This window comes from Hyperoodon ampullatus (assembly GCF_949752795.1).
Source record: "Hyperoodon ampullatus genome assembly, chromosome: 2".
Taxonomy (NCBI): domain Eukaryota; kingdom Metazoa; phylum Chordata; class Mammalia; order Artiodactyla; family Ziphiidae; genus Hyperoodon; species Hyperoodon ampullatus.
The window spans coordinates 107,039,085-107,067,070 of NC_136915.1; the positions used below are offsets into that span (position 1 = coordinate 107,039,085).

At 40.1% G+C, this 27,986-nt stretch overlaps 1 protein-coding gene across 1 annotated transcript in view; it reads right to left on the reverse strand.

Moving 5' to 3' along the window:
* The window catches only part of NOTCH2 (notch receptor 2), a gene marked incomplete at both ends in the record, with an annotated part of 177,456 nt that overhangs the window by 16,978 nt on the left and 132,492 nt on the right, over positions 1-27,986 (reverse strand). The window contains 10 exon segments of the mRNA XM_079696531.1: positions 2,210-2,342; positions 4,196-4,380; positions 4,763-4,916; positions 6,359-6,560; positions 7,354-7,582; positions 10,481-10,633; positions 11,032-11,151; positions 21,249-21,362; positions 23,162-23,307; positions 24,661-24,853. Coding sequence (XP_079552657.1) covers positions 2,210-2,342; positions 4,196-4,380; positions 4,763-4,916; positions 6,359-6,560; positions 7,354-7,582; positions 10,481-10,633; positions 11,032-11,151; positions 21,249-21,362; positions 23,162-23,307; positions 24,661-24,853 — 1,629 coding nt within the window.

Consider the following 27,986-nt stretch of genomic DNA (forward strand, 5'->3'; position numbering starts at 1 on the left):
CTAAAGAAAAGTGGTGTTTACTTGTTTGTGAGAGAAGGAGAACTAGGTATATGGGAAGGAGATTTTTCACTGTATGCTCTTTCTACGTGTGTGTGTGTGTGTGTGCTGGGGCGGGGGCTTGTATAAAATTGTGGACCATGTGCGTACATTACCTATTAACAAACAAAATCAAAAATTGCAAAGTAAAAGCAAACCAGTGTGTGCTCATAGAATATTTGGTATTCTATGGACTGCTAGTAAAATGAACACAGATGCTTATCCTCCCATCAGAATAGAACCAGCAGTCATGAACAGACCTATCAAGTAAAAGAGAGGCCAACCTCAGCCTGAGGCAGAAGAACTATTACAGTTAGCTCTTGACGTGGGGGACTGGAGGCAACCCAGGCCAAGATCCAAAGCTCAGGAGTATAGAAAGAAAAGCAATAGTGGTAACTCTAGCAATGAGGCTGTGGGACTTGAGAGTCCTCTGGAATGTTCACCAATGGCCAGAGAGAAATAAATACCACTCCACATATCTAACCAAACACAACAGTATAATAACTCAATGAGTTCTAAGTATGACAAACTCAAAGAGATCCACACCTACACACATCATAAAAGACAAAGAGAGAATTTTGAAAGCACCAAGAGAGAAGCGACTCGTCATGTACAGGGATCCTCAATATGGTTAGCAGCTAATTTCTCATTTAAAAAAATGGAGATCAAATCACATGGGATGGGATGACACATTCAAAGTACCAGAAGAAAAAGACTTAATAATAATAGCAAAACCATTATTTCAGCCATCCTTAACAAATTGTTAGAAGAGAGAAATTTCATTTTCTTATGAAACGATCCATTCTAGGACTGATATCTCTAATTAATAAAAAGTTAACAGTAAAAAAAAAAAGTTAATGGTATAGCAGAGATTTTAGTGTAGATGAATATCTATGTGCTTGCCTACATTTCCTAGTCTCCCTTGAAGTCAGGTTGAGACCATTTTACTACTTCTGGCCAGTATACTGTGAGCAGTAGTGATGGGTGTCACTTCCAGACTGAGGTATTGAAAGCTGCTGCATGACCCTATAAGTCTGTCCCTCTTCCCCTGCTGTGGAGGTCTTGGAGGCCCCGTGCTGCAAGCCACATTTCTAAAATATAAAGAGAGGTAGCCCAACACACTCAGACTTGATTTGAGTGACAAAAAAAAAATTGTCGTGTTAAGCCACTGAGATTTGAGGTTTAATTTGCTATTACCAGAATCACAGCTTGTCCCATACAGTACAAGTATTCAAAGGACCAAGCTAACAACAAGTCAAAATTAACTTCTACTTCTCGTTCAAGTACTGAGCAGAGAACTCAGTACTTTTACAGGACAAATCTTCAAATATTCAAAGGCTGTTTCTACCAAATTTTTTCTTTCCCCTTAACCTCGTTGCTCAGTAACTAGCCTACTAGTGGGGTACTCTTCCATTTTAATTTAGCCAAACTCTGAACTCAAGAAGGGTAAATTATCAAAATTCACTGACACAAAGGTCTAAGACAGTATAAATATTTCTCTAACATTCTATTCTCTTTGACAGTGAGAATCGATTTCCCACCATTGCGGATGGCCTCTTACTTTTTATTTTTTTCACAAGCTGCTCAGAGCAGGTACCATTATAACTACATCTCTTCTAAAAAACAATACTCTAAGCTCTTTCCAAGAGATTGTTTGGAGGCAGGGGAATGCCCCTGGCAAAATGATGGCTCCATCATCCACCATCTAGGGTTGTATCTCATTAGGTCTTCCTGCAATTCTTAGTTACAGTCTTGGGCCATCAGTGTTCTTCCCTGGCCTTATGAAAATAGGCAAATGTTTTCATGTCCTTCATTTCCCCACTTTATGGAGGCAAAACTTGGCAAGTTTAAAAAAATACATGAGCTGGTAAGTATGAATTATTTTTTCAAGAGGCCACTAGTTGTCTTCCCTTGAAGCACCAAGAAATCTTGCTAACCAGATTAACTTTGTTGCAACCTTATGTCATTTTCACATTCTGTGTTTCATGGATTCCAACAACAACCAGACAGAATTGGAGTCAGAACATCAGAGCTAGGCAAGAGATGAACGAAATGGCTTGAACTACCAGGATTCAGAATAATGCTTGATTTTTAAAAACCCACTCAACACTAAAAATGCATTTATAACTTAGAGAATGCCCTGGATGGAGGACAGGTAAGGTTGATTTCATACCCCGAGTGCCTGGTGGGCAGGAGCACTTGAAATGGTTCACAAGGTCGATACAGGTGCCTCCATTCTGGCATGGTTGGTTCTGGCACTCATCCACTTCATACTCGCAATTGACACCCTGATATCCTGGGACACACTGCCAAGAGCAAGCAAAACGAACAAGAAACATTGGCCCACTGTAGGACACAGACCATGAGAGCAAATGAGATCTGGTAAGTTACTGTGACCCTCTTCCCCCAACTCCTACCCAGCCCTTGTACGCTTCTCTGGCATCATCACACTCTCTACTAACAATCTTGTGCAGAGTTAGCTCACATCTTACTGGCATTTATCACTTCCAGCCGAAAGTGATAAAAAGCCACTTGAAGGGGAAGGCAAGGACTGAATATTCTGAGCGATATTTCAGATGATGCTTGTGCAAAACTTTTGTCCCTCCTGTGTGCAGGCTTCCCCTAAAATATGCATTCCTTTGTATGTGATGAGGACCCTGTGACTCACTCAAATGGTATGTGTGGATGGTAGTAAAGATATCACATGTATTGATCTCCAGGTTCAGGAAACTACATGTTTAAGTGTGAGAAACTGACTGGTATGGGGTGAGGGCCCAGAGAGGTGGGCTAGTTAGCTGGGCTAGAGGTAGGGGATCCAGGGCTTTTAGGGCTGATCAAGAAAGAAGATACTGACCACGAAGTGGCTCTATTTGGGAAATGCTTTGAGTCCCTCGCAGCATAAGATCATCCATAGGGAGAAAGAGGGTAAGGAGAGGAGGGCAGATGAACTTGGAGGGAAGGGGGTTACAGAGATGGGGCTGATGTGGTTGGTGATATCACTCAGCAGCCAGGCCAAGGTCTGTGGATCAGAGAGCTCTGAAGGGCAGCTGTGGCTTGGTATCTTCATGTCCTGGGGCTTATCTTACCTATGGCTAGCAGTGTCTGGTGCAGGTTTGCAGAATATACAAAGCAGGCAGGCTCTAAGTGGCTAAATTCTACTTATTAAGGCTATGTTTAAAACAATTGGATGTGTAAAAATTTGAGTTTGGTTCCAGTGGTTTTTGAGCTAACAGGTCTCAGCCTGCTGTGAAGAAATAAACAACTTAGGGACCAATATACAGATGCCATCTTTGGCTCATTTATGATAAGTAGACAAGCAAAGCTTTTCTCAGTGTTGCTTGGTGGTCTAAATTGGGATCAAATCCATGTCTCTGGTCTTTTGTTAAAATCTTGATCTAACCATTATCAGCCCAGACATTAAGAAGACATGACATGTCCTTTAAAAGACACACACATCCTCAAGTATACACATGTAACAGTATAACACTACGCAGAACAGGCTAAGCAACATTTTTTTTTTTTTTTTTTTTTTTGTGGTACGCAGGCCTCTCACTGCCGCGGCCTCTCCCGTTGCGGAACACAGGCTCTGGACGCGCAGGCTCAGCGGCCATGGCTCATGGGCCCAGCCGCTCCGCGGCATGTGGGATCTTCCCGGACTGGGGCACGAACCCACGTCTCCTGCATCAGCAGGCGGACCCTCAACCACTGCGCCACCAGGGAAGCCCATAAGCAACATTTTTTTGAGAGAATTATTAGTTGGTTGATCAATGACTGTATACAAAGATGACATGGGTCAAAGGGACACGCCTCAAAGTGGCTTCTCCTATCTCAACTGCTATTCAGGGAAGTACCAGGGGACGCTGGGCTGGGTGGGACTGTGAAATGCACAGCAGGCGAATGTTGGCTTTGAATCCTGGAAGCAACCCTGTGGAAGATGGTTCCAGACCTCTGTGAAAATACCTTACCAGAGCTATTTTAACTTATTGCACAGGGGGACTGAAAAAAAACAGTGATTAGTAAACATTGTAATTGTAACTGGAAAAAAAATCTATAAATTGTGAAAATAAGACATAAGCAGCTAAACTCAATATGCTAATGTTCGTAGGAGTTGTGCCATCTTCTGGGAGGTCTCTGACCTCTCCCTGCTCATCTTACTCACCTCACATCTGTATCCACCAATGAAGTCCCTGCAGGTGGCTCCGTGCTGGCAGGGATTGGACGAGCACTCATCCAGCTGATCTTCACAGTAGCTCCCGGTGTAGCCCAGGGGGCACTGGCAGTGATGTGAGTTGCCAGCACTGATACAGATGCCTGAGTGCTGGCACAAGCGGTCAACGGGCACCCCTGGGAAACCCAGTGGAGGAAGAAACATCATGGGAGAGCATACAACACGTCAGGTTCAGACCAACTAATCTAAGTCGGTTGACACATGAAATTTTATTATTGTCTAGTTTACAATCCTCGGTACCAGTTTTATATTAAAAATAAACAAGCCCTGAAAGTGGAATATGCCTTTATTTCACTTTAAATACCTTTCTTTTTGGAATCTCTAGAGCTGTTCCTCTGCCCTTTCACCTTCTGTTTCAGACCCTTTCTCCAGAGTCTTGTCCATCCACTCCTGTCTTCCCTTCCCTCTCCTCCCATGATAACAATATTTGCCCTAAAATGCTACTGGTCAGTCAATACTTTGTGGACTGATCCTTAAGTCTGAGGGGACACAGCTCACCTCTGCGGGAGGCCGCAACCTCACAGGAGACACTGGGCACGTCACAGTAAGCACCAGCCCATCCAGATGGACACAGGCACCGGGACTGTGCTTTTTCCTGAATGCAGGTACCTTTGTTTTTACATGGAGACCGACTACAGAGGTTCACCAGGGTCTGAAACAGGGGCATACATATACATCAACATTCAGACACCAGAAACGAAAAAAAAGTTACACTGCATTTTAAGAAATCAAAGGAAAGCATACTAATTAATAATTTAAAAAAAGAGCCCTCACCCAAGCCTTAAACTTAGATCCACTGTCCCCAGATAATTTAATCATTTTATACAGTCTAATTCCTTTTAGCTCTGCTATTTAAAAATTCTTACCACACAAGTTTAAGAATTTGAGGAAGCCCAATAGGTTAAGTTATCCCCTACGCCACACTTATGTCTAGAAACATGGCCACCCTATGGGGCTAGAAAGAAAGAGAGAGTTAAAGCTGTCAGACAGCTCCTATGTGCTACTCTTGAGTGAGAAATCCATGTGGGGCTTGATCAAATCTGTCTGTGGTGAATATGAGTGAAAGGACTTAAAGCCTGTTAATAAACCTAAAAACTGTCAAAGAGCTTACCTGATGGGAGAAACTCAGGCTCATGAAAAGCATGAGACAAAGACTGTAAGTGAACTAGCACCTTCTCCAAAACTCACATGTGGTGGCCTGGCCCCCGGGGAGAGGAAGGCCAAACACAACAATACAGAACTTTTGTGAAAGAAAGGGGGAAGGGCAGAGCGCTCCACGAGCACCTGTAGTCTGCACTGTGAGAACAAGCAGGAGCCCCGTGAAGAAAACCCTCCTGACCCACAGAATCAGCAACAAGCTGTTTAATAGGCAGAGGTGCTTACAGCACCTTTGCTTACAGCAAAGCCTTATTGAAGTGTACTCTGTAAGTCTAGTTAAACTTGGCCATTTATTCCTAAGTTCTTTGGACTGCTGTTATTCTACCATGTACCATTGTTTGAGAGGTAAAGCTACATAAAATTAAACACAATGCTGTTTGGTATGCAACCTTGGAAAAGTTACTTTGCCCCTCTGGGGCACAGTTTCTTCTTCCATGAAATGAAAGGCTAGACCAGTCAGCTCTGAGGGGTCCTTCCCTTATAGAGTCTATGAAAACGTATATTATTATAAATAGTTGAATTTAAAAGACATGTGAATAGCTTGGTTTTGAGACTGTTACAATATTGCAAGACATGATAATTCTCGTTATCCCCTTAGATGTTGTACCTGAATTTTAAAAATCATATTTTGATTGTTCTTTATTTCCCTTTTTGTATTTCCTAAATGATATCTATGTGCTTATTTCCCACATGCATTTTCTGCAGTTCTTGGTTAGCCTGTTATAACAATTTTATATTTGTTAATCCATATAATCTTGCCAGTGTCACCATTTTGGAATGTACCAGCTATTAAGAAGCTCTCCAGATTTATCTCAGGGACATCCCTAAGACCCAGAACTTTCTCTTTTGGGTGGGGCTTATTCTGCCTAGAACAGGAATAGGTGCAATATTCAACTATTCTGAGGGAGCTAAATGAATGGGATGGAGTCTAATTACCTGACAGTTTTTCCCAGTGTAGCCCAATGGGCAGATGCAGCGGTAGGTACCCAGGCCATCAACACATACTCCTTCATTCAGGCATGGATGAGAGTTGCATTCATTGATCTCATGGAGGCAGAAGGGGCCAGTGAAGCCCACAGGGCACAAGCAAGAGAAGGAGTTAATCCCATCGACACATGTGCCACCATTGAAACAGGAGCTAAGATGCAAACAGGGAGAACAACATTAGCTATGTAATCTGGTTCCTCTGATCTGCTATTTAAAAACTAAGGTTCCTGGAATCTAAGATATTACAGAGGCAAATACTCCTGAGCACCCAAAACTCCTATATCCAGTAAACTTTACGTTTTTCCAAACTAGAATGGGCGCCAGTCAGCCTGAGTCTCAGCTTCCTTTGCACAGCCAAAAAGATTAGAGGAGTATTTAAAAGTCTGAGCTTATTAGAGGCTCCTAAAGAAAGTGAAGGTTTCCAAGTTTTACCCCGTGCTTCTGTAGCTTTCCATGTATCAAATTTCATTTTATCCCTAAGTCAATTTAATTTATAAGGGAAGTGTTAAATAAATAGCTCTTGACTCTAGATTTCTTTATGGAAGAGAAACAGAACAAATTTGTTGATAATAAAAAAAGAAACAAACCTCCCAGAAATTACTTAAAGAGGGATGACAAATCTGCAAAGAAATAGGAATTTTTTAATTGTCAACTAAAATGAACAAGAGACCAAAAGGATATGGAATAGAATTATAGCTCTTTCTGTTCCCTATGCAAGCAACAAATGATGATCCATCTCACTAAGTTTTTCAACCTCTAACCTTTGAGCTTGTAACTAGATGCCTACAAGGAATCAGGAACTAGGAAATAAGAGGTGATTATGGGGTGGGATCCAAGTGGATGCCTTATGCCTGTCCCTTGATCCCAGTACTGTGCTCTGTAGTTTCCTCCTGTTACTCTCTTTGCCCCTAAGACACTGGTGCCTGAGGACACGGGCTGCTCACCTCTCAGTGCACTCGTCAATGTTGTTCTCACAGTGGACTCCATCAAATCCCGCCTGGCACTTGCAGGTGTAACTGTTGACATAGTCAGAGCAGGTCCCTCCGTTCTTACAGGGTTCACTCAGACACTCATCCATGTCTGTCTGACACCTGTCCCCAGTGAAGCCCGGAAGGCATAGGCAGGAGAAAGTATTCACTCCGTCTACACAGGAACCTCCATTCTGGCAAGGATCTAAGCCATTGCACACAAGAATTAGAACTCTGAACAGCAGCATCAAGTTAACCTTAGACTCATAAAGGTGAGTACCCTGCACTGAGTCACACAAAGAACAGAAACAATTCTGACTTTTCTTTGCATCTATTTTGCCCTGACTCCTCCATTTATGAAAATGAATGCAGTAACACTTCCCTGAGATTCTTAATAATAAGAATCTGTTTAATACCTGGAATGAGCTTTCCATATACCACTAACAGTTCTGCAAACTTAATAGTCATAAAACTTGTATTTGTTCCACAAACTTGCATTTGTAAATCAAATATATGGCCCAATACACAGAATCTCAGAAATATCAATAAAGATTTTCAAAAGGTGTATGTGGTGGTGGAGTGGGTTAGGTAGGATGGAATAGATATTAATCAGCCCCCTGTGCTAATCTATCTTTGCTTTCTTTTCCCTCACTCTCTTCCTTTCTTCCCCCATTTCATTTTTCAAATGCACACAGAACATTTACCAAAACAGACCATACACTGGGCCATATGACATGCTTTAATAAATTTAAAGTAATTCAGATCATGTGAATTATGTTCACTGATCACAATGGAATTAAACTAGAAATCAGTAACAAAACCTACCTGGAAGGAATCAGCAACAAAAGATATTTGGAAACTAAAGAACACACTTCTAAATAACATGAGTCACAGAACAAATCCAAATGGAAACCTGAAAGTATTTTGAGCTGAACGAAAAGAACATGACACATCAAAATTTGTGAAATACAGCTAAAGCAGTGTTTTGAGGGAAAATGTATAGCATTAAATGCTTATTTTAGAAGTAGTAGAATGAAATAAAATCTAAACTTCCATCTTAAGAAACCAGAAAAAGAAGGGGAAACTAAAACCAAAGTAGGCAATGAAAAGACTAAAGAGCAGAAATCAATGAAATAGGAAACAGTAAAACAACTGAGAAAAATCATGAAACTAAAGCTGGGTTCATTAAAAAGATTATAAATAAATACATACCTACATACATAAGTACACATACACATAATACATAAACAGATAGATTACTAAAACCAATAATGCTCTACCAAGAGCAACCAGATGAAAAAAGAGAGAAGACATAAATAACCAATATCTGAAATAAGAGAAGGGAAATAACCCCATTTTAAAATAAACATTAAAAGTACAATAAAGGAATATCATGAAAGACTCAATGCCAACAATTCTGACAACTTAGATAAAGTAAAACTCATTCCTTGAAAGATGCAAATCACCAAAGCTCAATGAAAAAGAAATAGATACCCTGAACACCTATTAAAGGAATTAAATTTATAATTAAAAACCTTCCCAGAAAGAAAATTCCAGGCCTAGATGTTTAGAAGAAATAATACTAATTCTACTCCAAGTCTTCCAGAAAATAGAAAGGGAACACTTCCTGATTTGTTCTATGAGGCCAGCATCACCCTCTTATCAAAACTATACAAATATAGGGCTTCCCTGGTGGCGCAGTGGTTGAGAGTCCACCTGCCGATGCAGGGGACACGGGTTCGTGCCCCGGTCCGGGAAGATCCCACATGCCGCGGAGCGGCTGGGCCCATGAGCCATGGCTGCTGAGCCTGCGCGTCCGGAGCCTGTGCTCCGCAATGGGAGAGGCCACAACAGTGAGAGGCCCGCGTACCGCAAAAACAAACAAACAAACAAACAAAACTATACAAATATAGTATAAGAAAATTAGAGAACAATATGTCCCATGAACACAGATACAAAAATCCTTAGCAAAATTTGAGTAAATAATATCCAACAATATATGAGAGAGATAACACATCATGACCAAGTAGAATTCATCCCAGAAATTTAAGGTTAGTTCAACATTTGAAAATCAATTAACGTAATCCACTTACATTAAAAGACCTTGAAAAACAGTATTACCACCTCAAGAGATACTGAAAAATCATTTGAAAGAAAAGTAACCCTCATTCATTATTAAAAGGAGGAAAATTCTCAGCAAACTGAAGGTAAATTGCAAAATTCTCACCAAATTGAGGTAAACTGAGGTAAATTCCTCAATTTAATGCTTTTCCCTTAGAATCAAGAACAAGGCAAGACTGGCTTCTCTCACCACTTCTATTCTGCATTTACTGAAGTCAGTGCAATAATGCAAGAAAAATAAATAAAATGCATACAGATTTAGAAATAAAAGAATACAGAAAAGAAATAAAAGGTATAACAGTTTTATTTATTTAGAAATAACCTAGTTTATTATCTCTATAAAAAATCCTAGGAATCTAAACTAAACCAGAAGCTATACTAATCTGGAGTTAATGATAAGTGAGTTTAGCAAGATTACAGAACAGAATTACTCATTAAAACCTTTAAAACTCATATTCCCTCTTTTCAAAAAAGAGTTTTCATTATATGATTCTATTTATATAAAACTGTAAAAAATTCGCACAATCTATAGTGACAGAGATAGATCCCTGGTTGCCTGGGACAGGAAAGTGGAAAGGAGAGTTAAGTTACAAAAGAGATGAGACTACTTTCAGGGGGGTGGACATGTTCAATATCTTGAGTATTGGTTTCAGTTGTCATACGTCAAAACTTATTGACTGGTACATTTAAATACTGGCAGTGTATTGTATGTTAATTATACTTCAAGAGATGTGCTTTTTTAAAAAAGCTTTCATACCATTGTTCCCACTTTGTCAATGTACAAAAATCAGTAAGGCAATACTTAGAAGTGACTACCCTGCCTTAACTCCTAAAGCCACTAGCTTCAAAATGAAGATTTTTAAAGTACAAAGATTACAGACACATGGTAAGCTATTGGATGGCCAGCCTCAGCGCTGAGTTCTGCTCTACTCCCTATGTTCCCCTCTCCCTTGGGGGCTTAGGAGCAGGCTGGCATACTCACTGGCAAGACAGTCATCGATGTCCTCCTCACAGTCCATACCACTGAAGCCTGGAGGACACTCGCACATGTAGCTGCCCTGGGTGTTATGGCAGAGACCGTGGTTCATGCAGGGCTTGGAGACACACTCATCAATGTCAACTGTACACCGCTGACCTGGAAACATAGGGGCAATGAACGGTCCAGTCTTTGGAAGTTGATTCCCACAGAAATTTATGTGGGGCCTGAGCTTCAGCTGGGGTAGGTGGGGCTACTCCAAGGATATTCTGGTTGGTCTCCTGCTTTGGGAAGTCCCTTAAGACTTCTGTGCCCCTAGCAGTTGATGCTACAATCCCCCATAGAACATCATGGTTTCAGACTCTGGTTGGAGTCCTCTAGACCCAGAGACATGCAAAATGGAAAGGCTTTCTAAAACATTCCAGTTAGCAGCTTCTATACAAGGCCTCCATTCTTAACAAAAAAGGGCAAGCCTCAAAAGACCAGGTCCTCCGTGTCATCAGATAACCTGACCACTTTGTTTAAGGCTCTTGGTTTCCCCATTCCCATGTTGTTACCTTGCCAGCCAGGAGCACACAGGCAGGTGTAACTCTCAAAATTTGGTGCCTCTTTGCAAACACCAGCATTCTCACAAGGGTTTGGGGAACAGGGAGCTAATACAGTCTGACAGTTCTTGCCTGTAAATCAAACGACAGAGTTTATTATAGAGAAAAATTCCAAGGAAACTGAAACTCCCCCCCACCCCACCAAATTCTATACTAAAGGATGATCTCTGAATTCAGGTCTAACATAATGGATAAGAGCTTTGGAATCTGAGAGACCTATGGACTTTTGTGTCTTGGCTCTGATGTGATTACTAACAGTGTGATCTCAGGCAAGTTATCTTCTCTGAGCTTCCACATAAATAAGATGGGAATGAGGATGGTATATAACTCATAGAGGCTTTTTGTGGATTAAATGAAAAAATGCTTACAAAGTCCTTATTAGCATAGGGCCCAGTACCTAGAGTAAATACTCAATAACTGTTGGGCTGCTGTCATCTTCATATTATTATCACGAGTGGTTACATGGATTTGGAATCTGGCATCAATCAGGGGTGATAGTTTCTGCATCTTCATAGCTAAGATTCAGCTACTCAGAAGCTTAGCCACACAGATCTACCTTCACATGAGCAGGGAAGAAGTAATACAGCCTCCTACTCCTCAAAACCTCTGCTGGCCTGTTCCAGAAGGCAATGGGGTTGATGAGAAGGCCATCAGAGGTGGAAAACAGTGAAGTAATACTGAATGCCTAGTAACATCTCTCCTTATATCAACATCAATAACATGACATTGATAGTTGCCCGTCAACATTTCCTATCTTAGTATACTGAATATAAGACTCCAGAAAAAAATTAAAAGAATGCTTTTATTAAAGGGGAGATAGGCTTTTTCCAAGATGGCAGAAGAGTAGGAGGACGTGGAGTTCACCTCTCCCCACAGATGCACTGGGAATACATCTACAAGTGGAACAATTCTCCCAGAGCACCTGCTGAACACTAGCAGAGGACCTTGGACACCTAAAAGGACAAGAAAGATCCCCACGTAACCAAGTAGCATGAAAGAAAGAAGAAGGGAAAAGGAAGAGGAGAGGAAGCAGGATGGGACCTGTACCCCTGGCAGGGAGATGAAGGTGAGGAGAGGTTACCATATCTGGGGAAGCTTCCTCACCGGCAGGGAGATCAGGTGGGACAGAAGGGGAGACTTGGAGACTCAGAGGAGAGCCCGGCAACTGGTCTGTGGCAGGCAGGACACAGTGAGACCTATGCAGATGGTCCATGCCACAGCCCTGTGCGCCCCAGCCTGAGACGGGTGCCTGCAGGTGCACACGGGGGCTGGGTGCCAGAACGTGGGGTTTGGAGAGCAGACCTGGGGAGGGGACTGCTGTTGGCTGTGAGGAGACAGCCTGAAGGGACAGGAGTGAGGAGCTCTGCAACGAGGAATGCTTGTGGAAGAAGCCCAGACCGCCACAGAAGTGAAGCACCATGTGCAAAGGGCGGGGTCGCCATTGTGCAGCCTCTCTCCTCGTGAGGCGGCCCCTGCCTCCACGGGCACGAGGGAGCACTCCGGCTGGAGGCAGTTTGCGCACCCGTTCCATCGCTTCCTCTGCCCCCATCCCCCCCACCCCAGCCTGGACAGCACGCTGGCGCCCGTTGCCACCTGGGCTCTTTCCAGCCTGATGAGCTCGTTTGCTCCGGCCACCTCTGGAGCAGACTCCGGTGAGAGGAACACACACAGAGGTGGGGCTGAAACCACAGCTGAGCCCCAGGGGCTGTGTGACTAAGGAAGAAGAGCTTAAACCTCTCCTCACAGCTACAGAACCCAGAGTTACACCTCCTCTGATGGCTTCCTAAATTCAGCGCCTGCAAGACATCCAAAAGGATAACAAGTGCTCTTGCAGATCGGATGGGTCTGGCTTTAGCAGCTGTAGGCTTTGTGGGCACATACACAGAGGTTGGGCCAGGTCAGAATCTGAGCTGCCGCCACAGCTCCCACAGTGGGTCCAGGTTCATTATTACTGCAGTCCTGGGACCTGACTTCAGTGGATCTGTGCCAGTGGCCTGGTGAAAACAATGCCTGAGAGTCACCAGGGCCAACTGCCAGCATACCCACAGTTAAAGTGGGACCAAGAGCAATGCCAACAACAGTGTACTTTGTGAGCCTGCACAACAGGCAAAAGGGGACACAAAAGAGCACATTCACAGGTGAACAGCTCCAAAGGAGGAATACTCAATGACTCCTCTCCCAGTGGGAGCACTCCAATCCCACCTACCTTGCACTGCAGATCAGAAACACAGTTAAGAAACAGATCTGGGGGCCTCTACTCCAACAACTAGGGATCAGACCCTGCCCCTGACAGGACAGTGACAACCACAGAGCAAAAAGGAGGCCCTGCTCAATATCCAGGACCAGCTCTGGTCACCACAACACCAATCAAACTCCCTATCAAGGGGATAATGGTACAAGCCTCTGGACCAACCTCACCCACCAGGGGGCAGACACAAAAAGCAAGAGGAACTACAATCCTGCAGCCTTGGGAAAGGAGAACACAAACACAGTAAGTGTGACAAAATGAGAAGTAAAAGAAATATATTGCAGACGAAGGAGAGAGATAAAAACCTATAAGAACAACTAAATGAAGAGAAGATAGGCAATCTACCTGAGAAAGAATTCAGAGTAATAATAGTAAAGATGATCCAAGATCTCAGAAAAAGAATGGAGGCAAGGATCGAGAAGATATAGGAAATGTTTAACAAAGATCTAGAAGAACTAAAAAACAAACAGAGATGAACAATACAGTAACTGAAATTAAAAATACACTAGAAGGAATCAATGGCAGAATAACTGAGGCAGAAGAACAGATAAGTGACCTGGAAGACAAAATGGTAGAAATCTCTGTGGTGGAACAGAATAAAGAAAAAAGAATGAAAAGAAATGCAGACAGTCTCAGAGACCTCTGGGATAACATCAAATGCACCAACATTCGATTTATAGGAGTCCCAGAAGAAAAAGAGAAAGGGCCTGAGAAAATATTTGAAGAGATTATAGTCAAAAACTTCCCTAACATGGGAAAGGAAATAGTCACCCAAGTCCAGGAAGTACAGAGAGTCCCATACAGGATAAAACCAAGGAGGAACATGCCCAGACACACATTAATCAAACTAACAAAAATTAAATACAAAGAAAAAATATTAAAAGCAACAAGGGAAAAGCAATAAATATCATGCAAGGGAATCCCCCATAAGGTTATCAGCTGATTTTTCAGCAGAAACTCTGCAGGCCAGAAGGGAGTGGCAAGATATATTTTAAGTGATGAAAGGGAAAAACCTACAACCAAGAATACTCTACCCAGCAAAGCTCTCATTCAGATTTGATGGAGAAATCAAAAGCTTTACAGAGAAGTAAAAGCTTTACAGAGAAGCAAAAGCTAAGAGAATTCAGCACCACCAAACCAGCTTTACAACAAATGCTAAAGGAACTTCTCTAGGCAGGAAACACAAGAGAAAAGAACAAAAGAGGAAAGGAAGAAAAAAGGATCTACAAAAACAATTAAGAAAATGCCAATAGGCACATAAGTATCAATACTTACCTTAAATATAAATGGATTAAATGTTTCAACCAAAAGACACAGACTGGCCAAATGGATACAAAAATAAGATCCATATATATGCTGCCTAAAAGAGACCCACTTCAGACCTAGGTACACATACAGACTGAAAGTGAGGGGATGGAGAAAGATATTCCATGCAAATGGAAATCAAAAGAAAGCTGGAGTAGCAATACTCATATCAGACAAAATAGACTTTAAAATAAAGACTGTTACAAGAGACAAGGAAGGACACTACATAATGATCAAGGGATCAGTGCAAGAAAAAGATACAACAATTGTAAATATATATGCACCCAACATAGGAGCACCTCAATATATAAGGCAAATGCTAACAATCATAAAAGGGGAAATTGACAGTTAACACAATAATAGTGGGGGACTTTAACACCTCACTTACATCAAAGGACAGATCATCCAGACAGAAAATTAATAAGAAAACACAAGCCTTAAATGACACATTAGACTTAGATAGACTTAATTGATACTTATAGCACATTCCATCCAAAAGCAGCAGAATACACTTTCTTCTCAAGTGCACGTGGAACATTCTCCAGGATAGATCACATCTTGGGTCACAAATCAAGCCTCAGTAAATTTAAGAAAACTGAAATCATATCAAGCATCTTTTTTGACCACAACACTACGATTAGAAATCAATTACAGGAAAAAAACCTGTAAAAAACACAAACACGTGGAGGCTAAACAATATGTTACTAAATAACCAAGAGATCACTGAAGAAATCAAAGAGAAAATTAAAAAATACCTAGAGACAAATGACCATGAAAACACGATCATCTAAAAACCTATGCGATGCAGCAAAAGCAGCTCTAAGAGGGAATTTTATAGCAATACAATCCTACCTCAAGAAACAAGAAAAATCTCAAATAAACAATCTAACCTTACACCTAAAGCAACTAGAGAAAGAAGAACAAACAACCAAAGTCAGTAGAAGGAAAGAAATCATACAGACCAGAGCAGAAATAAATGAAATAGAGACAAAGAAAACAATAGCAAAGATCATTGAAACTAAAAGCTCATTCTTTGAGAAGATAAACAAAATTGATAAACCTTTAGCCAGACTCCTCAAGAAAAAGAGGGAGAGGACTCAAATCAATAAAATTGAAATGAAAAAGAAGTCACAGTGAACACCACAGAAATACAAAGGATCATAAGAGACTACTACAAGCAGCTGTATGCCAATAAAATGGACAACCTGGAAGAAATGGACAAATTCTTAGAAAGGTACAATCTCCCAAGACTGAACCAGGAGGAAATAGAGAATATGAACAGACCAATCACAAGTACTGAAATTGAAACTGGGATTAAAATTCTTCCAACAAACGAAAGTCCAGGACCAGATGGCTTCACGGGCAAATTCTATCAAACATTTAGAGAAGAGTTAACACCTGATCTTCTGAAACTCTTCCAAAAAACTGCAGAGGGGGGAACACTCCCAAGCTCATTCTACGAGGCCACCATCCTCCTGATACCAAAACCAGGCAAAGATATCACAAAAAAAGAAAATTACAGGCCAATATCACTGATGAACATAGATGTAAAAGTCCTCAACAAAATACTAGCAAACCAAATTCAACAACACATTAAAAGGCTCATACACCATGATCAAGTGGGATATATTCCAGGGATGCAAGGATTTTTCAGGATCCGCAAATCAATCAATGTGATACACCACATCAACAAATTGAAGAATAAAAACCATATGATCATCTCAATAGGTACATAAAATGCTTCTGACTAAATTCAACACCCATGTATGATAAAAACTCTCCAGAAAGTGGGCACACAGGGAACCCGCCTCAACATAATAAAAGCTATATATGACAAACCCACAGAAAACATCATTTTCAATGGTGAAAAACTGAAAGCATTTCCTCTAAGATCAGGAACAAGACAACGAGGTCAACTCTCGCCACTATTATTCAACATGGTTTTGGAAGTCCTAGCCATGGCAATCAGAGAAGAAAAAGAAATTAAAGGAATCCAAATTAGAAAAGAAGTAAAACTGCCGTTGTTTGCAGATGACATGATACTATACATAGAAAACCCTAAAAATGCTACTGAAAAACTACTAGAGCTCATCAATGAATTTGGTAAAGTTGCAGGACACAAAATTAATACACAGAAATCTCTTGCATTTCTATATACTAACAACGAAAGATCAGAAAGAGAAATCGGGGAAACAATCTCATTTACCATCACATCAAAAAGAATAAAGTACCTAGGAATAAACCTACCTAAGGGGGCAAAAGACCTGTACTCAGAAAACTATAATATACTGATGAAAGAAATCAAAGATGACACAAACAGATGGAGAGATGATACCATGTTCTTGGATTGGAAGAATCAATATTGTGAAAATGACTATACTACCCAAAGCAATCTACAGATTCAATGAAATACTATCAAATTACCAATGGCATTTTTCACAGAATTAGAACAAAAAAGTTTACAATTTGTATGGAAACAGAAAAGACCCCAAAAAGCCAAAGAAATCTTGAAAAAGAAAAACAGAGCTGGAGGAATCAGGCTCCCTGACTTCAGACTATACTACAAAGCTACAGTAATCAAGACAGTATGGTACTGGCACAAAAACAGAAATATAGATCAATGGAACAGTATAGAAAGCCTAGAGACAAACCCATGCACCTATGGTCACCTAATCTATGACAAAGGAGGCAAGAATATACAACGGAGAAAAAGACAGTCTCTGCAATAAGTGGTACTGGGAAAACTGGACAGCTACATGTAAACGAGTGAAATCAGAACACTCTCTAATACCATACACAAAAATAAACTCTAAATGGGTTAAAGACCTAAGTGTAAGGCTGGATACTATAAAACTCTTAGAGGAAAACATGGGCAAAATGCTCTTTGACATAAATCACAACAAGATCTTTTTCAATCAACCTCCTAGAGTAATGGAAATAAAAACAAAAATAAACAAATGGGACCTAATGAAACTTAAAAGCTTTTGCACAGCAAAAGAAACCATAAACAAGATAAAAAGACAACCCTCAGAATGGGAGAGAATATTTGCAAATTAAGCAACTGACAAGGGATTAATCTCCAAAATATACAAATAGCTCATGGAGCTCAATTAAAAGAAAACCAAAAAACAATCCAATAAAAAAAATGGGCTGAAGATCTAAATAGACATTTCTCCAAAGAAGACATGCAGATGGCTAAAAAGCACATGAAAAGATGCACAACATCACTAATTATTAGAGAAATGCAAGTCAAAACTACAATGAGATATCACCTCACACCCGTCAGAAGGGCCATCATCAAAAACTCGACAAACAATAAATGCTAGAGGGGTTGTGGAGAAAATGGAACCCTCCTACACTGTTGGTGGGAATGTAAATTGATACAACTGCTATGGAGAACAGTATGTAGATTCCTTAAAAAACTAAAAATAGAATTACCATACGACCCAGAAATCCCACTCCTGGGCATATATCTGGAGAAAACCACAATTCGAAAAGATACATGCACCCTAATGTTCACTGCAGCACTATTTACGATAGCCAGGACATGGAAGCAACCTAAATGTCCATCAACAGAGGAGTGGATGAAGAAGATGTGGTACATACATACAATGGAATACTACTCAGCCATAAAAAGAATGAAATAATGCCATTTGCAGCAACATGGATGGACCTAGAGATTGTCATACTGAGTGAGGTAAGTCAGGCAAAGACAAATATCATATGATATCACTTATCTGTGGAATCTAAAAAAGGGGGCCAAATGAACTTATTTACAAAACAGAAATAGAGCCACAGATGTAGAAAACAAACTTATGGTTACCAGGGTGTAAGTCGGGGGGATAAATTGGAAGATTGGGATTGACATATACACACTAATATATACAAAATAGATAACTAATAATGACTTACCGTATAGCACAGGGAACTCTACTCAATACTCTGTAATGGCCTATATGGGAAAAGAATCTAAAAAAGAGTGGATATATGTATATGTATAACTGATTTACTTTGCTGTACACCTGAAACTAACACAACATTGTAAATCAACTATACTCCAATAAACTTTTTTTTTAAAGGGAGATAAAGTTGTTTTTAAAGTCAAGTTACAACACACACCTGTCAGAATGACTATCATCAAAAAGTCTACAAATAAAAAATGTTGGGGATGATGTGCAGAAAAGGAAACCCTTGTACACTGTTGGTGGTAAGGTAAATTGGTACAGCCACTATTGAAAACTGTATGGAGGTTCCTCAAAAAACTAAAAACAGAACTACCATATGATCCAGCAATTGCACTCCTGGGTATATATCTGAAGAAAATAAATATACTAATTCAAAAAGATACATGCACCTCAATGTTCAAAGCAGCCTTATTTATAATAGCCAAGATATGGAAGCAACCTAGGTATCCATCAATAGATGAATGGATAAAGAAGATGTGATATGTGATACACACACACACACACACACACACACACACACACACAGAGGAATATTACTCAGCCATAAAGAAGAATTAAATTCTGCCATTTGCAACAACATGGATGGACTTAGAGGATATTATGCTTAGTGAAATGAGTCAGACAGAGAAAGACAAATACTGTATGTTATCACTTATATGTGGAATCTAGAAAACAAGACAAACAAATGAATATAACAAAATCGAAACAGACTCACAGATATAGATAACAAAGTAATGGTTACTAGTGGGGAGAGGGAAGGGGAGTAGGGCAAGATAGGGGTAGGGGATTAAGAGATACATACTACTACGTATAAAATAGATAAGCTACATAGATATAATGTACAGCACAAGGAATATAGCCATTATTTTGCAGTAACTTTAAATGGAGTATCTTTAAATATACTGAATCACTATAGTGTACACCTGAAATGAATATAATGTTGTAAATCAATTATACTTCAACAAAATAAAGTCAAATTACAACTAACTCAATTTAAAATTTTATCCTAAAATTTTGCATTCAGAAAGAGAAAAATATTACCACAAATTTTCATCAATATCCCTAACAAGCTTTTAATGTGTCTGGTCAGAATAATGGCTCACAAGGAAAGGCAACGTTGCCTAGTTCCCTTCATGCTGGCCAAATTCAGTGACACTTTGAACACTTAATGACACTCAGCACTGAAATTTTAATCTACATAGGTTTCCAGTCTAATATAATTTCTCAAAATTCACAAGTAGTAAATTCTTTTAATAAGATCCTAATACACAGAAAAACCAACAGCCAGCATGTCGTCAAATATTCTTATAGTATCTGAAAAGCAAGAAGACAAATATTTTCAAGATGACCTGTGCACCTTAGTCATATTCAGGTAAGTCTATAATGTGCCTGAGCAGTGACACCTGCTTACATCTCCCTACAGCCATCAATTCTCAGTCTTTATGGTTGTAGGTGAGACCATCTGCTCAGTACCAACAAATGTGATCAGCACTATCACTGTGAAATGGCATTATTTAGACTGTCTGTCTGGGGATAGCTAGGGATCTCCGATAACTGATTTTATCAGTCAGGCTGGCTAAATGCACTTTCCCTGCATGAATGTTTCTTCTAAAGAGGTGGCAAAGATAACAATGTAGTATCAAGTCTTTCAGGTAACAGAGGCATGCTTCTGGCCACTCTGCCACTCCAAACAGCCTAGAGTCACTAGCAACAGCGATAATCAACAGCCTAAGACTCCAGGGGAGTAAGAACTCAGCCATGCTCCTGCCTGCATGCTATGCACTAGAGAAACATGCAAAGTCATTGTCCATGTTTCTGTTTTGTTCCCCACAGATGAAGAAAATGGCTGACGAAGAGGTAAACGAGCCACACAAATACAACCAATCACAAGATGGCAGTAATGAGGCAGGAGACTACAAAGAAACGTCCAAGCACACTCCTATAATACCACCTGAAACAAAGAACACCTGATATGCAATGAAGTCACACCCATGTCTTCTGTGTGTGTGATCGCCATCCAAGGGGTAGTACCTCTCTGAATAAGATGCAGTGGCACTGAACATGAGAAGAATGACAAGAGGATAAGCTTTGGATTCAGAGAGACTTAGGGACAAATCCTAGATCTACCACTTATCTATGTGACCTTCAGCAAGTAACCTCTCTTTGCCTCAGCTTCCACATGTATAAAATGGTGATAGGAACTTCTAAATACTTTGTAGAATTATTGTGAGCACTAGATCAAATAATCCCAAGCATGTAAAGTGTCCGGCACATAGTAACTGAACAATAAGTGGTAGTTGTTGTATTAGCAAAACTCAGACTAAGAGCACAGGCCATAGAGACTCTGGGTCCATTCAAATAATGACTAAACCATCAGCTATGTGTCAATTCCAGCCATATATAATTTAAAAAATTTTTCAAACCCTAAAAAATAAAGGCAGCAAATGAGTTTCCCCACCACTTGCATCTAGAGAGGCCACAGTGTTTTCTCAGAGCTGAAGACCCAGTCAGTGAGGGCAGGAAGGGTGAAGAGGGAGTGATTCCTCAGAGCAGCATCACTGCCCCACAGACCACATCTCTAAGACTCAGAGGGTTGGAATGACAAGGCAAGACCAAGCAACCCTTCCGGTTCTTGCACTTGCAGGACTCACCTGTGTATGGCAGCACACAGTGGCAGGTATAACCACTTATATCATCAAAGCAGGTTCCTTGGTTCAGACATGGATTCGAAGCACATTCATCAATATTCACCAGACAGTTATAGCCTGTAGACAGAAAAGGGGAAAAACCAAAGACAGTGAAACTTCGTTAGCCTCCTCATCATCTTATTTACTAAGCAATCGTCTCAGTGGTAAACGTTAAACACCTCAGAAATTGCATTAACTTCTTCAGGCCACTGGAACACCTGTTCATTCATTTCAGCATCAAGTCCCTGACATAGTCAGTCAGTAAAAAGTGCTTAATCCACCAAAAAATGAATGGAAGAACAGTATATTCTAATAGCTTGAAAGACTAATGCACCTCCAAACATAAGTAATTTCTCCATTATGGACCATGAAGTTCATTAGGGTGAAGACCTACTGCTACATCTAAATAGAAACTCTTTCTATACAGAGTAGCTGGTCAGGGCTTAAAAACAGCCTGTAAGTTATCAAGGATAAAATATTTGAATACTTAATCAAAGCCTCTGATTTATGCCCACTCTTTCAAATGCACAGTCTCTACCATCGATGTGGTAGGGCTTCCTGAAGTTACAAAGCTGTTTCCCCTGATCCAAGACACGAAATCTACTCCCACTATGAAAAAGAGAAAAGTAAGGAAGCATTCATGGGGACAGGGCTGTACCAAATGCCACACGCCTTTGTACCTTCAGTAGGGCCTGACACAGAGCCTTAAAACTGAGGAACTACAGCACTGTACAAAAGAAAATGATGGTCTAGGAGTATAGAGGTCTGGGTTCAAACTGTACTCTGCTACTCAATAGCCGTACAACTTTGGACTTTACATTTTGATTTTTATTTTGTTGATCAGCAAGTCTCAATGAGACAAAGAAATAAAAGTGTTTTTAAATCTATAAGTTTCTTTGCAGATGTAATATATCTGAATGTCAGAAAATTACTGACTAAAATATGGTCTCAGAAAATTTTCACGTAATCAAATAAAGTGACACTGAAACATACTGAGGTATTACAGTAGCCTGGCACAATTTTTGAGTGGTGAAATCAGTGACTATACGGATAGCGAAGCACAAATGTGAATGATTTACCCACAGGTTTCTCTCTCTTGAGTATCTAAGAAAAAAGCAACGGGAGAAATACAACAGAGACAACTCAAAACGTGATTTTACACAATACCCACTATTACGCATTTTTCCAGAAGGCCATAGGTGACTATGTATCATCTAAGAATATCTTAGGGCTTCCCTGGTGGTGCAGTGGTTGGGAGTCCGCCTGCCGATGCGGGGAGTGCGGGCTCGTGCCCCGGTCCGGGAGGGTCCCGCGTGCCGCGGAGCGGCTGGGCCCGTGAGCCGTGGCCGCTGGGCCTGCGCGTCCGGGGCCTGTGCTCCGCAACGGGAGGGGCCGCGGCAGTGGGAGGCCCGCGTACCGCAAAAACAAAAAAACAAACAAAAATCTTAATGTGTAAGAGAATTTGTTGGAAAGGTTTTAAATACATGGATTCTTCCATGATATTATTGCTACAATTAACAGTAAAACAAAATTTTCATTCCACTACCAATATCTCTTTCAAATTATCATAGACTCAAGCCTACATTGGAGCTTATAATTAGAACACCTGTCCAAAGTTGTATAAGTGGAGTTCTAGTTGCTCACCTTAAATGGTACTGTTTCAATAACTCACCTCTCTGCTAGTCTGAAAATAGAATCCATGTATAAATCTCTTTATGTTTTTATTCCCCAACTGCCCTATAAGTATTAAGTACTTAAATTATGTTTGCGATATGAATGAGAAGGTAAAAAGGGAAAGGAAGAAGTGAGGCAAGCCATATGCACCAACAGAAAGGCAGAGAGAGAAGGGAGATAAAAATATGCACTTTTGCTTTCACCTTTAAAGCCCTTCTTGCAAGTGCACCTGTATCCATTCACCAGATTGTCACAAGTTCCTCCATTCTGGCATGGATTAGAAAGACATTCATTTCTGTCCACTTCACAGTTGATGCCAACCCAGCCTGTATCACAGAGGCACTTGTATCTGAAAGAAGACAGAATTATTTACTGTTGGGGGATGAATGTACAATTGAGTCATAGTTGAAATACACCATTCTGAAAAAATGAAGGACCAAGGAACTCTTGGGTAAGCTAATCTCATTTCTGATCCTCTATGGACCTATACTTGGGTCACCATGTGAATCATGTGGGCCCATCTGGAGTATTCAGTAAACACACCTTCGTGGCCCACAAAGATGCTAGAGAAACTAAGTAAGTATAGTAAGTTTTCATACGTAAACAGTGGTTGGTACAACAAATCAGGACAATCTGAAAGACACGTTAACACAGATAAATCTGCAGTTTCTTTTCTTCTATATAAACTAAGAGTAACGCAAGCCTTAGGATCACTTGTTTCTGGTGTAAAACAGACACCCAGGAAGTAGTGTAGTTATCAGAGACACTAAGCCACTCTGAAGAGCTCCTGGGATGTCTGACTTCTGAGACATGCTTTGTTCTGACCTGAATCCCTGCCCCCAGAAAGCACTGAGGGTACTGAGCAGGAAAAGGAACAAAAATGAAGGTATTTGAAATATATGCACATTGTTCACAATCTGAACATCATTAGCACTTAGAATGTGGTATCAGGAGATAATAGCCTCCTAGTCTGGAGATCCCTTTAAAAAAAGTGGGTGGGTTGGGATTCTTTGAAGGCTGCTATACTCTGAAACAGGAATACTGAGTTAATTCATCTTGGAAATAACTTGATTTCCTATTTACCTCTTAATACACTCTTCGTTCTTTCACCTGTTGTAAGCATGGCAAATGGTAATGCCCAGAGTCCTGTCCTCTGGCAAGCACAGCAAGAGTACATGACTATCTCACAGAACCTAACATCACACTCTGTGATTCTAGAAAATTACTTACCAACACATTACACAACCCTCAGGGGCTTGCAAACTGCGAACATTTCATCAGGGCCATGTCTAAAGTTAGCTGAGACCAGATCTACTTCAGTGGCACCCACTGGTACCATGATAGAACAGAGTTGGGCTTTTTTTAAGCCGGGGGGAAAATCAAATAGAACATCCCTCAGAACTCAATCTTGCAATAAGTACTAAAAGTGCAATTGCCAAAGACTCATAAAATTACCCTGGATTCCTCCCATGTACTGACTACCCACATGAGGAAAGAGACATTCCTCCTTATTTTCCACCTACTCAGTCACAGAAGGTAGAGAAGAAGTGGCGATTTAGAAGACTAGGACGCAGACTACCGAAATCTTCAGTGAAGTCTCAGCTCAAGTCCTGACTGACTTCTACAGGGTATGGCCAATACTAAAACTCAATTGGCTTCACACAAGTCAATAAGAAACTATTAATACATGACAGCTACTCACCCACTGAGGCCCCCAGTACAGTTTCCGTGGACACAGGGATTGCTCAGGCACTCGTTCACCTGTGAGTAGCAGCTGGGATGATGGGGCCCCTCAGGGCATATACAGCGGAAACCGTTCACATCGTTGATACATGTTGCACCCTTGCGACAGGGATTGGAGGCACACTCATCAATGTCAATGTTACATCTCTGCCCTGTAGAGAAGGGAGACAGTTTTTGTCAAATACAAAATGCTTAGGGAATAGACACAGAACTATGAGATCTATTGTGTTGATACCTTCATCTTCATAGGCTATAAGATGCCTTGGGCACCGCATGTCAAGACTTAAGGAATAAGACATCCAACAGCACTTAGTGCCATGCAAGGAAGGAGCAAAGGGCACTGTGCTTTGATAATAAAGTTAACAAAATGCTGGAACAATGTTGTAGTGTTTTGACATGTATTTCTTCACTCCATCTTAGAAATGGGGAAACTTTACAAGGATTCAAAAAGAGAACATCAAATGTTACCAAAGTTGGCTGCTCCTCTTGTTGCTGTTTGGAGTACTCTCAAAGAAGCTTTCCTTATCACTGTTTTCAGCTGGTTTACTGCATTCATTTTTTCAGTTAGTCAGTCTCTTACATTTCCATATATGGTAAATCTCAATTAACAGGAATGTTTCGTGAGTAGACTATTAATTTAATGATTAAACTAGTTAAAAAGAAAAGCTATTTTACTTTCACTTTTAGAGTTGTATTAATCCATCTTTTGCCTCAGGAAGAAGAGTATTCTAAGCATAATTTTATTGTTCTCTGATCATTGAGAAAACCATCCAGGGTCTCTCAATGTAGACCAGTGGTTCTCAAACTTTAATGTGCAAAAAGAGTTGCTAAAAGTACTTGTTTTAAAAGGAGATCCTTAGAGCCCCAAAACCACATTTTAAATAATGTAGGTGATTCAAATACTACATTTTGAGAAACTCTGATGTAGACAATTATTAGTAGTTTATCATCAAATAATAATGTAAATGTTCAGAATATATGAAATTGAACTGAATATGTTCTTCCTCTAAAACATATCCAAGACTGCACTTTGAAAAGATGTCTGCTATAACCTTCACATTTATTTCTTTAAGTGGAATAAAGTATGCCAGTTATGTAAGAGTTTTGCTTTAAGTTTTGAATAAATGAGATTTAACTATATATTCCAAAATGATATAAAGTTTTAAAATAACCCATAATTCTGTAAATGAGTGGCAACAAGCAACTGCTATGAAGGAATTTATACATTTCTAAGAAGACAATTTTCTGATTTAGATAAAAACAGGCATTTTCATTTAAAAAAGAGCAACCCTGCATTTAGAACAGGAAATGCCAAATGAAATAGATACACACCCCTTTAAAGTATGGGTATTAACATTTTTTCACCCTCCACTGCTCTCTAAACCATTATTGGTGGTTCTTGAGGTAAAAACCCATAATCTGGTAGTAGTTGCTATTTTCCTCTTAAGTGTTTTATTAATAACTTATTTTAAAATACTACTTTCTTAGCTTCAACCTCTGATTTTTTTTTTGGTGTTTGCCACTGGCACCAAGATAAGAGCCAGAACTCTTCAACTGTAGCACTATCCTCAGCCTGCAATCCAGTGGAGAATGAGAGGAAAAAGCCTTTTCATTTTCTGTCCTTTTTTTGAGAAGAATCTTCTCAGAAGCCACTCCTCTCACATTTCCTTCATTTGCTTTTAAAGCTCTTTGCAGAATCAATTTTCAAGTCATCTTTAGCTGAGAGGGTTAAGTGCCTCTTTGTGCAGTCTACTTGATGGACTGACAGCTGCTTCATTAGCAAGGTCCCACGCTTAAAGTAGCGTTAGAAACCCCAGCAACAGAAACACCCAGCACAAGGGTATGTGCCTTGTTGGGCTCAGTAACTACTGCATGAGAAATTAACCAATGTTTCTTATCTTGTAGGTAGGTGCCCAAAAAATTAGTATTTAATGAATGAAAGCATGGTATAGTCCAGACTCGAGAGTCTGGTGTTGGATGTCAGAAGTTCCATATGTGATTCTGGTCATTCATTCAGCAACATTTTCTAAGTGTTCCCTCTGTGCTAGACACTGTTTTAGAAAATGCTGGCTAAAAAGATAATTAGGGAGGTCCCTGCCTTCTGGGAACTCACAGCCCTAGCAGTGTGACTCACTAGCTAAGACCATGGACACATCAAGCTCTATCTTTCAGTTGCCTTATTTGTTAAATGAGGATAATAAAACTTCCCTATCTGCTTTCTTTGTTTTGTTCATTTTTAAATTAAGATGTAACTGACATATAACATTGTGTAAGTTTAAGGTATACAATGTGCTAGTTTGATATATTTTATATATTGCAATATGATTACCACCACAGAGTAAGCTAACACCTCTATCACTTCACATAACTATCATTTCTTTTTGGGGTGAAAACAATTAATATCTACTCTCTTAGCAATTTTGAAGTTTATAATGCAGTACTGTTGACTATAATCACTATGCTATGCATTCTATCTCTAGAACTTATTTATCTACTAGTTGCAAATTTGTACCCTTAAACAATATCTCCTCAATCCCCTACCCCCCAGTCCAGACCCTGGTAAACACCATTCTACTCTCTGGTTTTATGAGTTTGGCTTTTTTATATTCTGCATATAAGAGATATCATATAGTATTTGTCTTTCTCTGTCTGACTTATCTCACTTAACATAATGTCCTCAAATTCCATTCATGTTGTCACAAATGTCAGGATTTCCCTCTCTCTCACGGCTGAATAATATCGCATTGTATATACACGACATATCTTCTTTATCCGTTCATCCATTGATTTACACTTAAGTTGTTTCGCTATCTTGGCTACTGTGAATAACGTTGCTATGAACATGAGTGTGCAGATACCGCTTCGAAATACTGACTTCAGTTCCTTCAGACATATACTCAAGTGTGGGATTCCTGGATCATAGGATAATTCAATTTTTAATTTTTTGATAACTGCCATATTGTTTTTCCATAATAACTGTACCATTTTACATTTCCATCAACAGTGTATAAGAATTCCCTTTTTTCCACATCCTTGCCAACACTTGTTCTCTCTTATCTTTTTGAGAACAGCCATTCTTTCAGGTGTGAGGTGATTCTCTCACTATGGTTTTTTCATTTCCCTGATGATTAGTGATGCTGAGCATCTTTTCATGTACCTGTTGGCCATCTGTATGTCTTCTTTGGAAACAGAAGGTCCTTTGCCCATTTTTCCCCCTGATTCTAAACATTTGTTTTCCTTCATCATTTATACATTTTTTGAATGTTTCTGATGAATGCAGTCTGG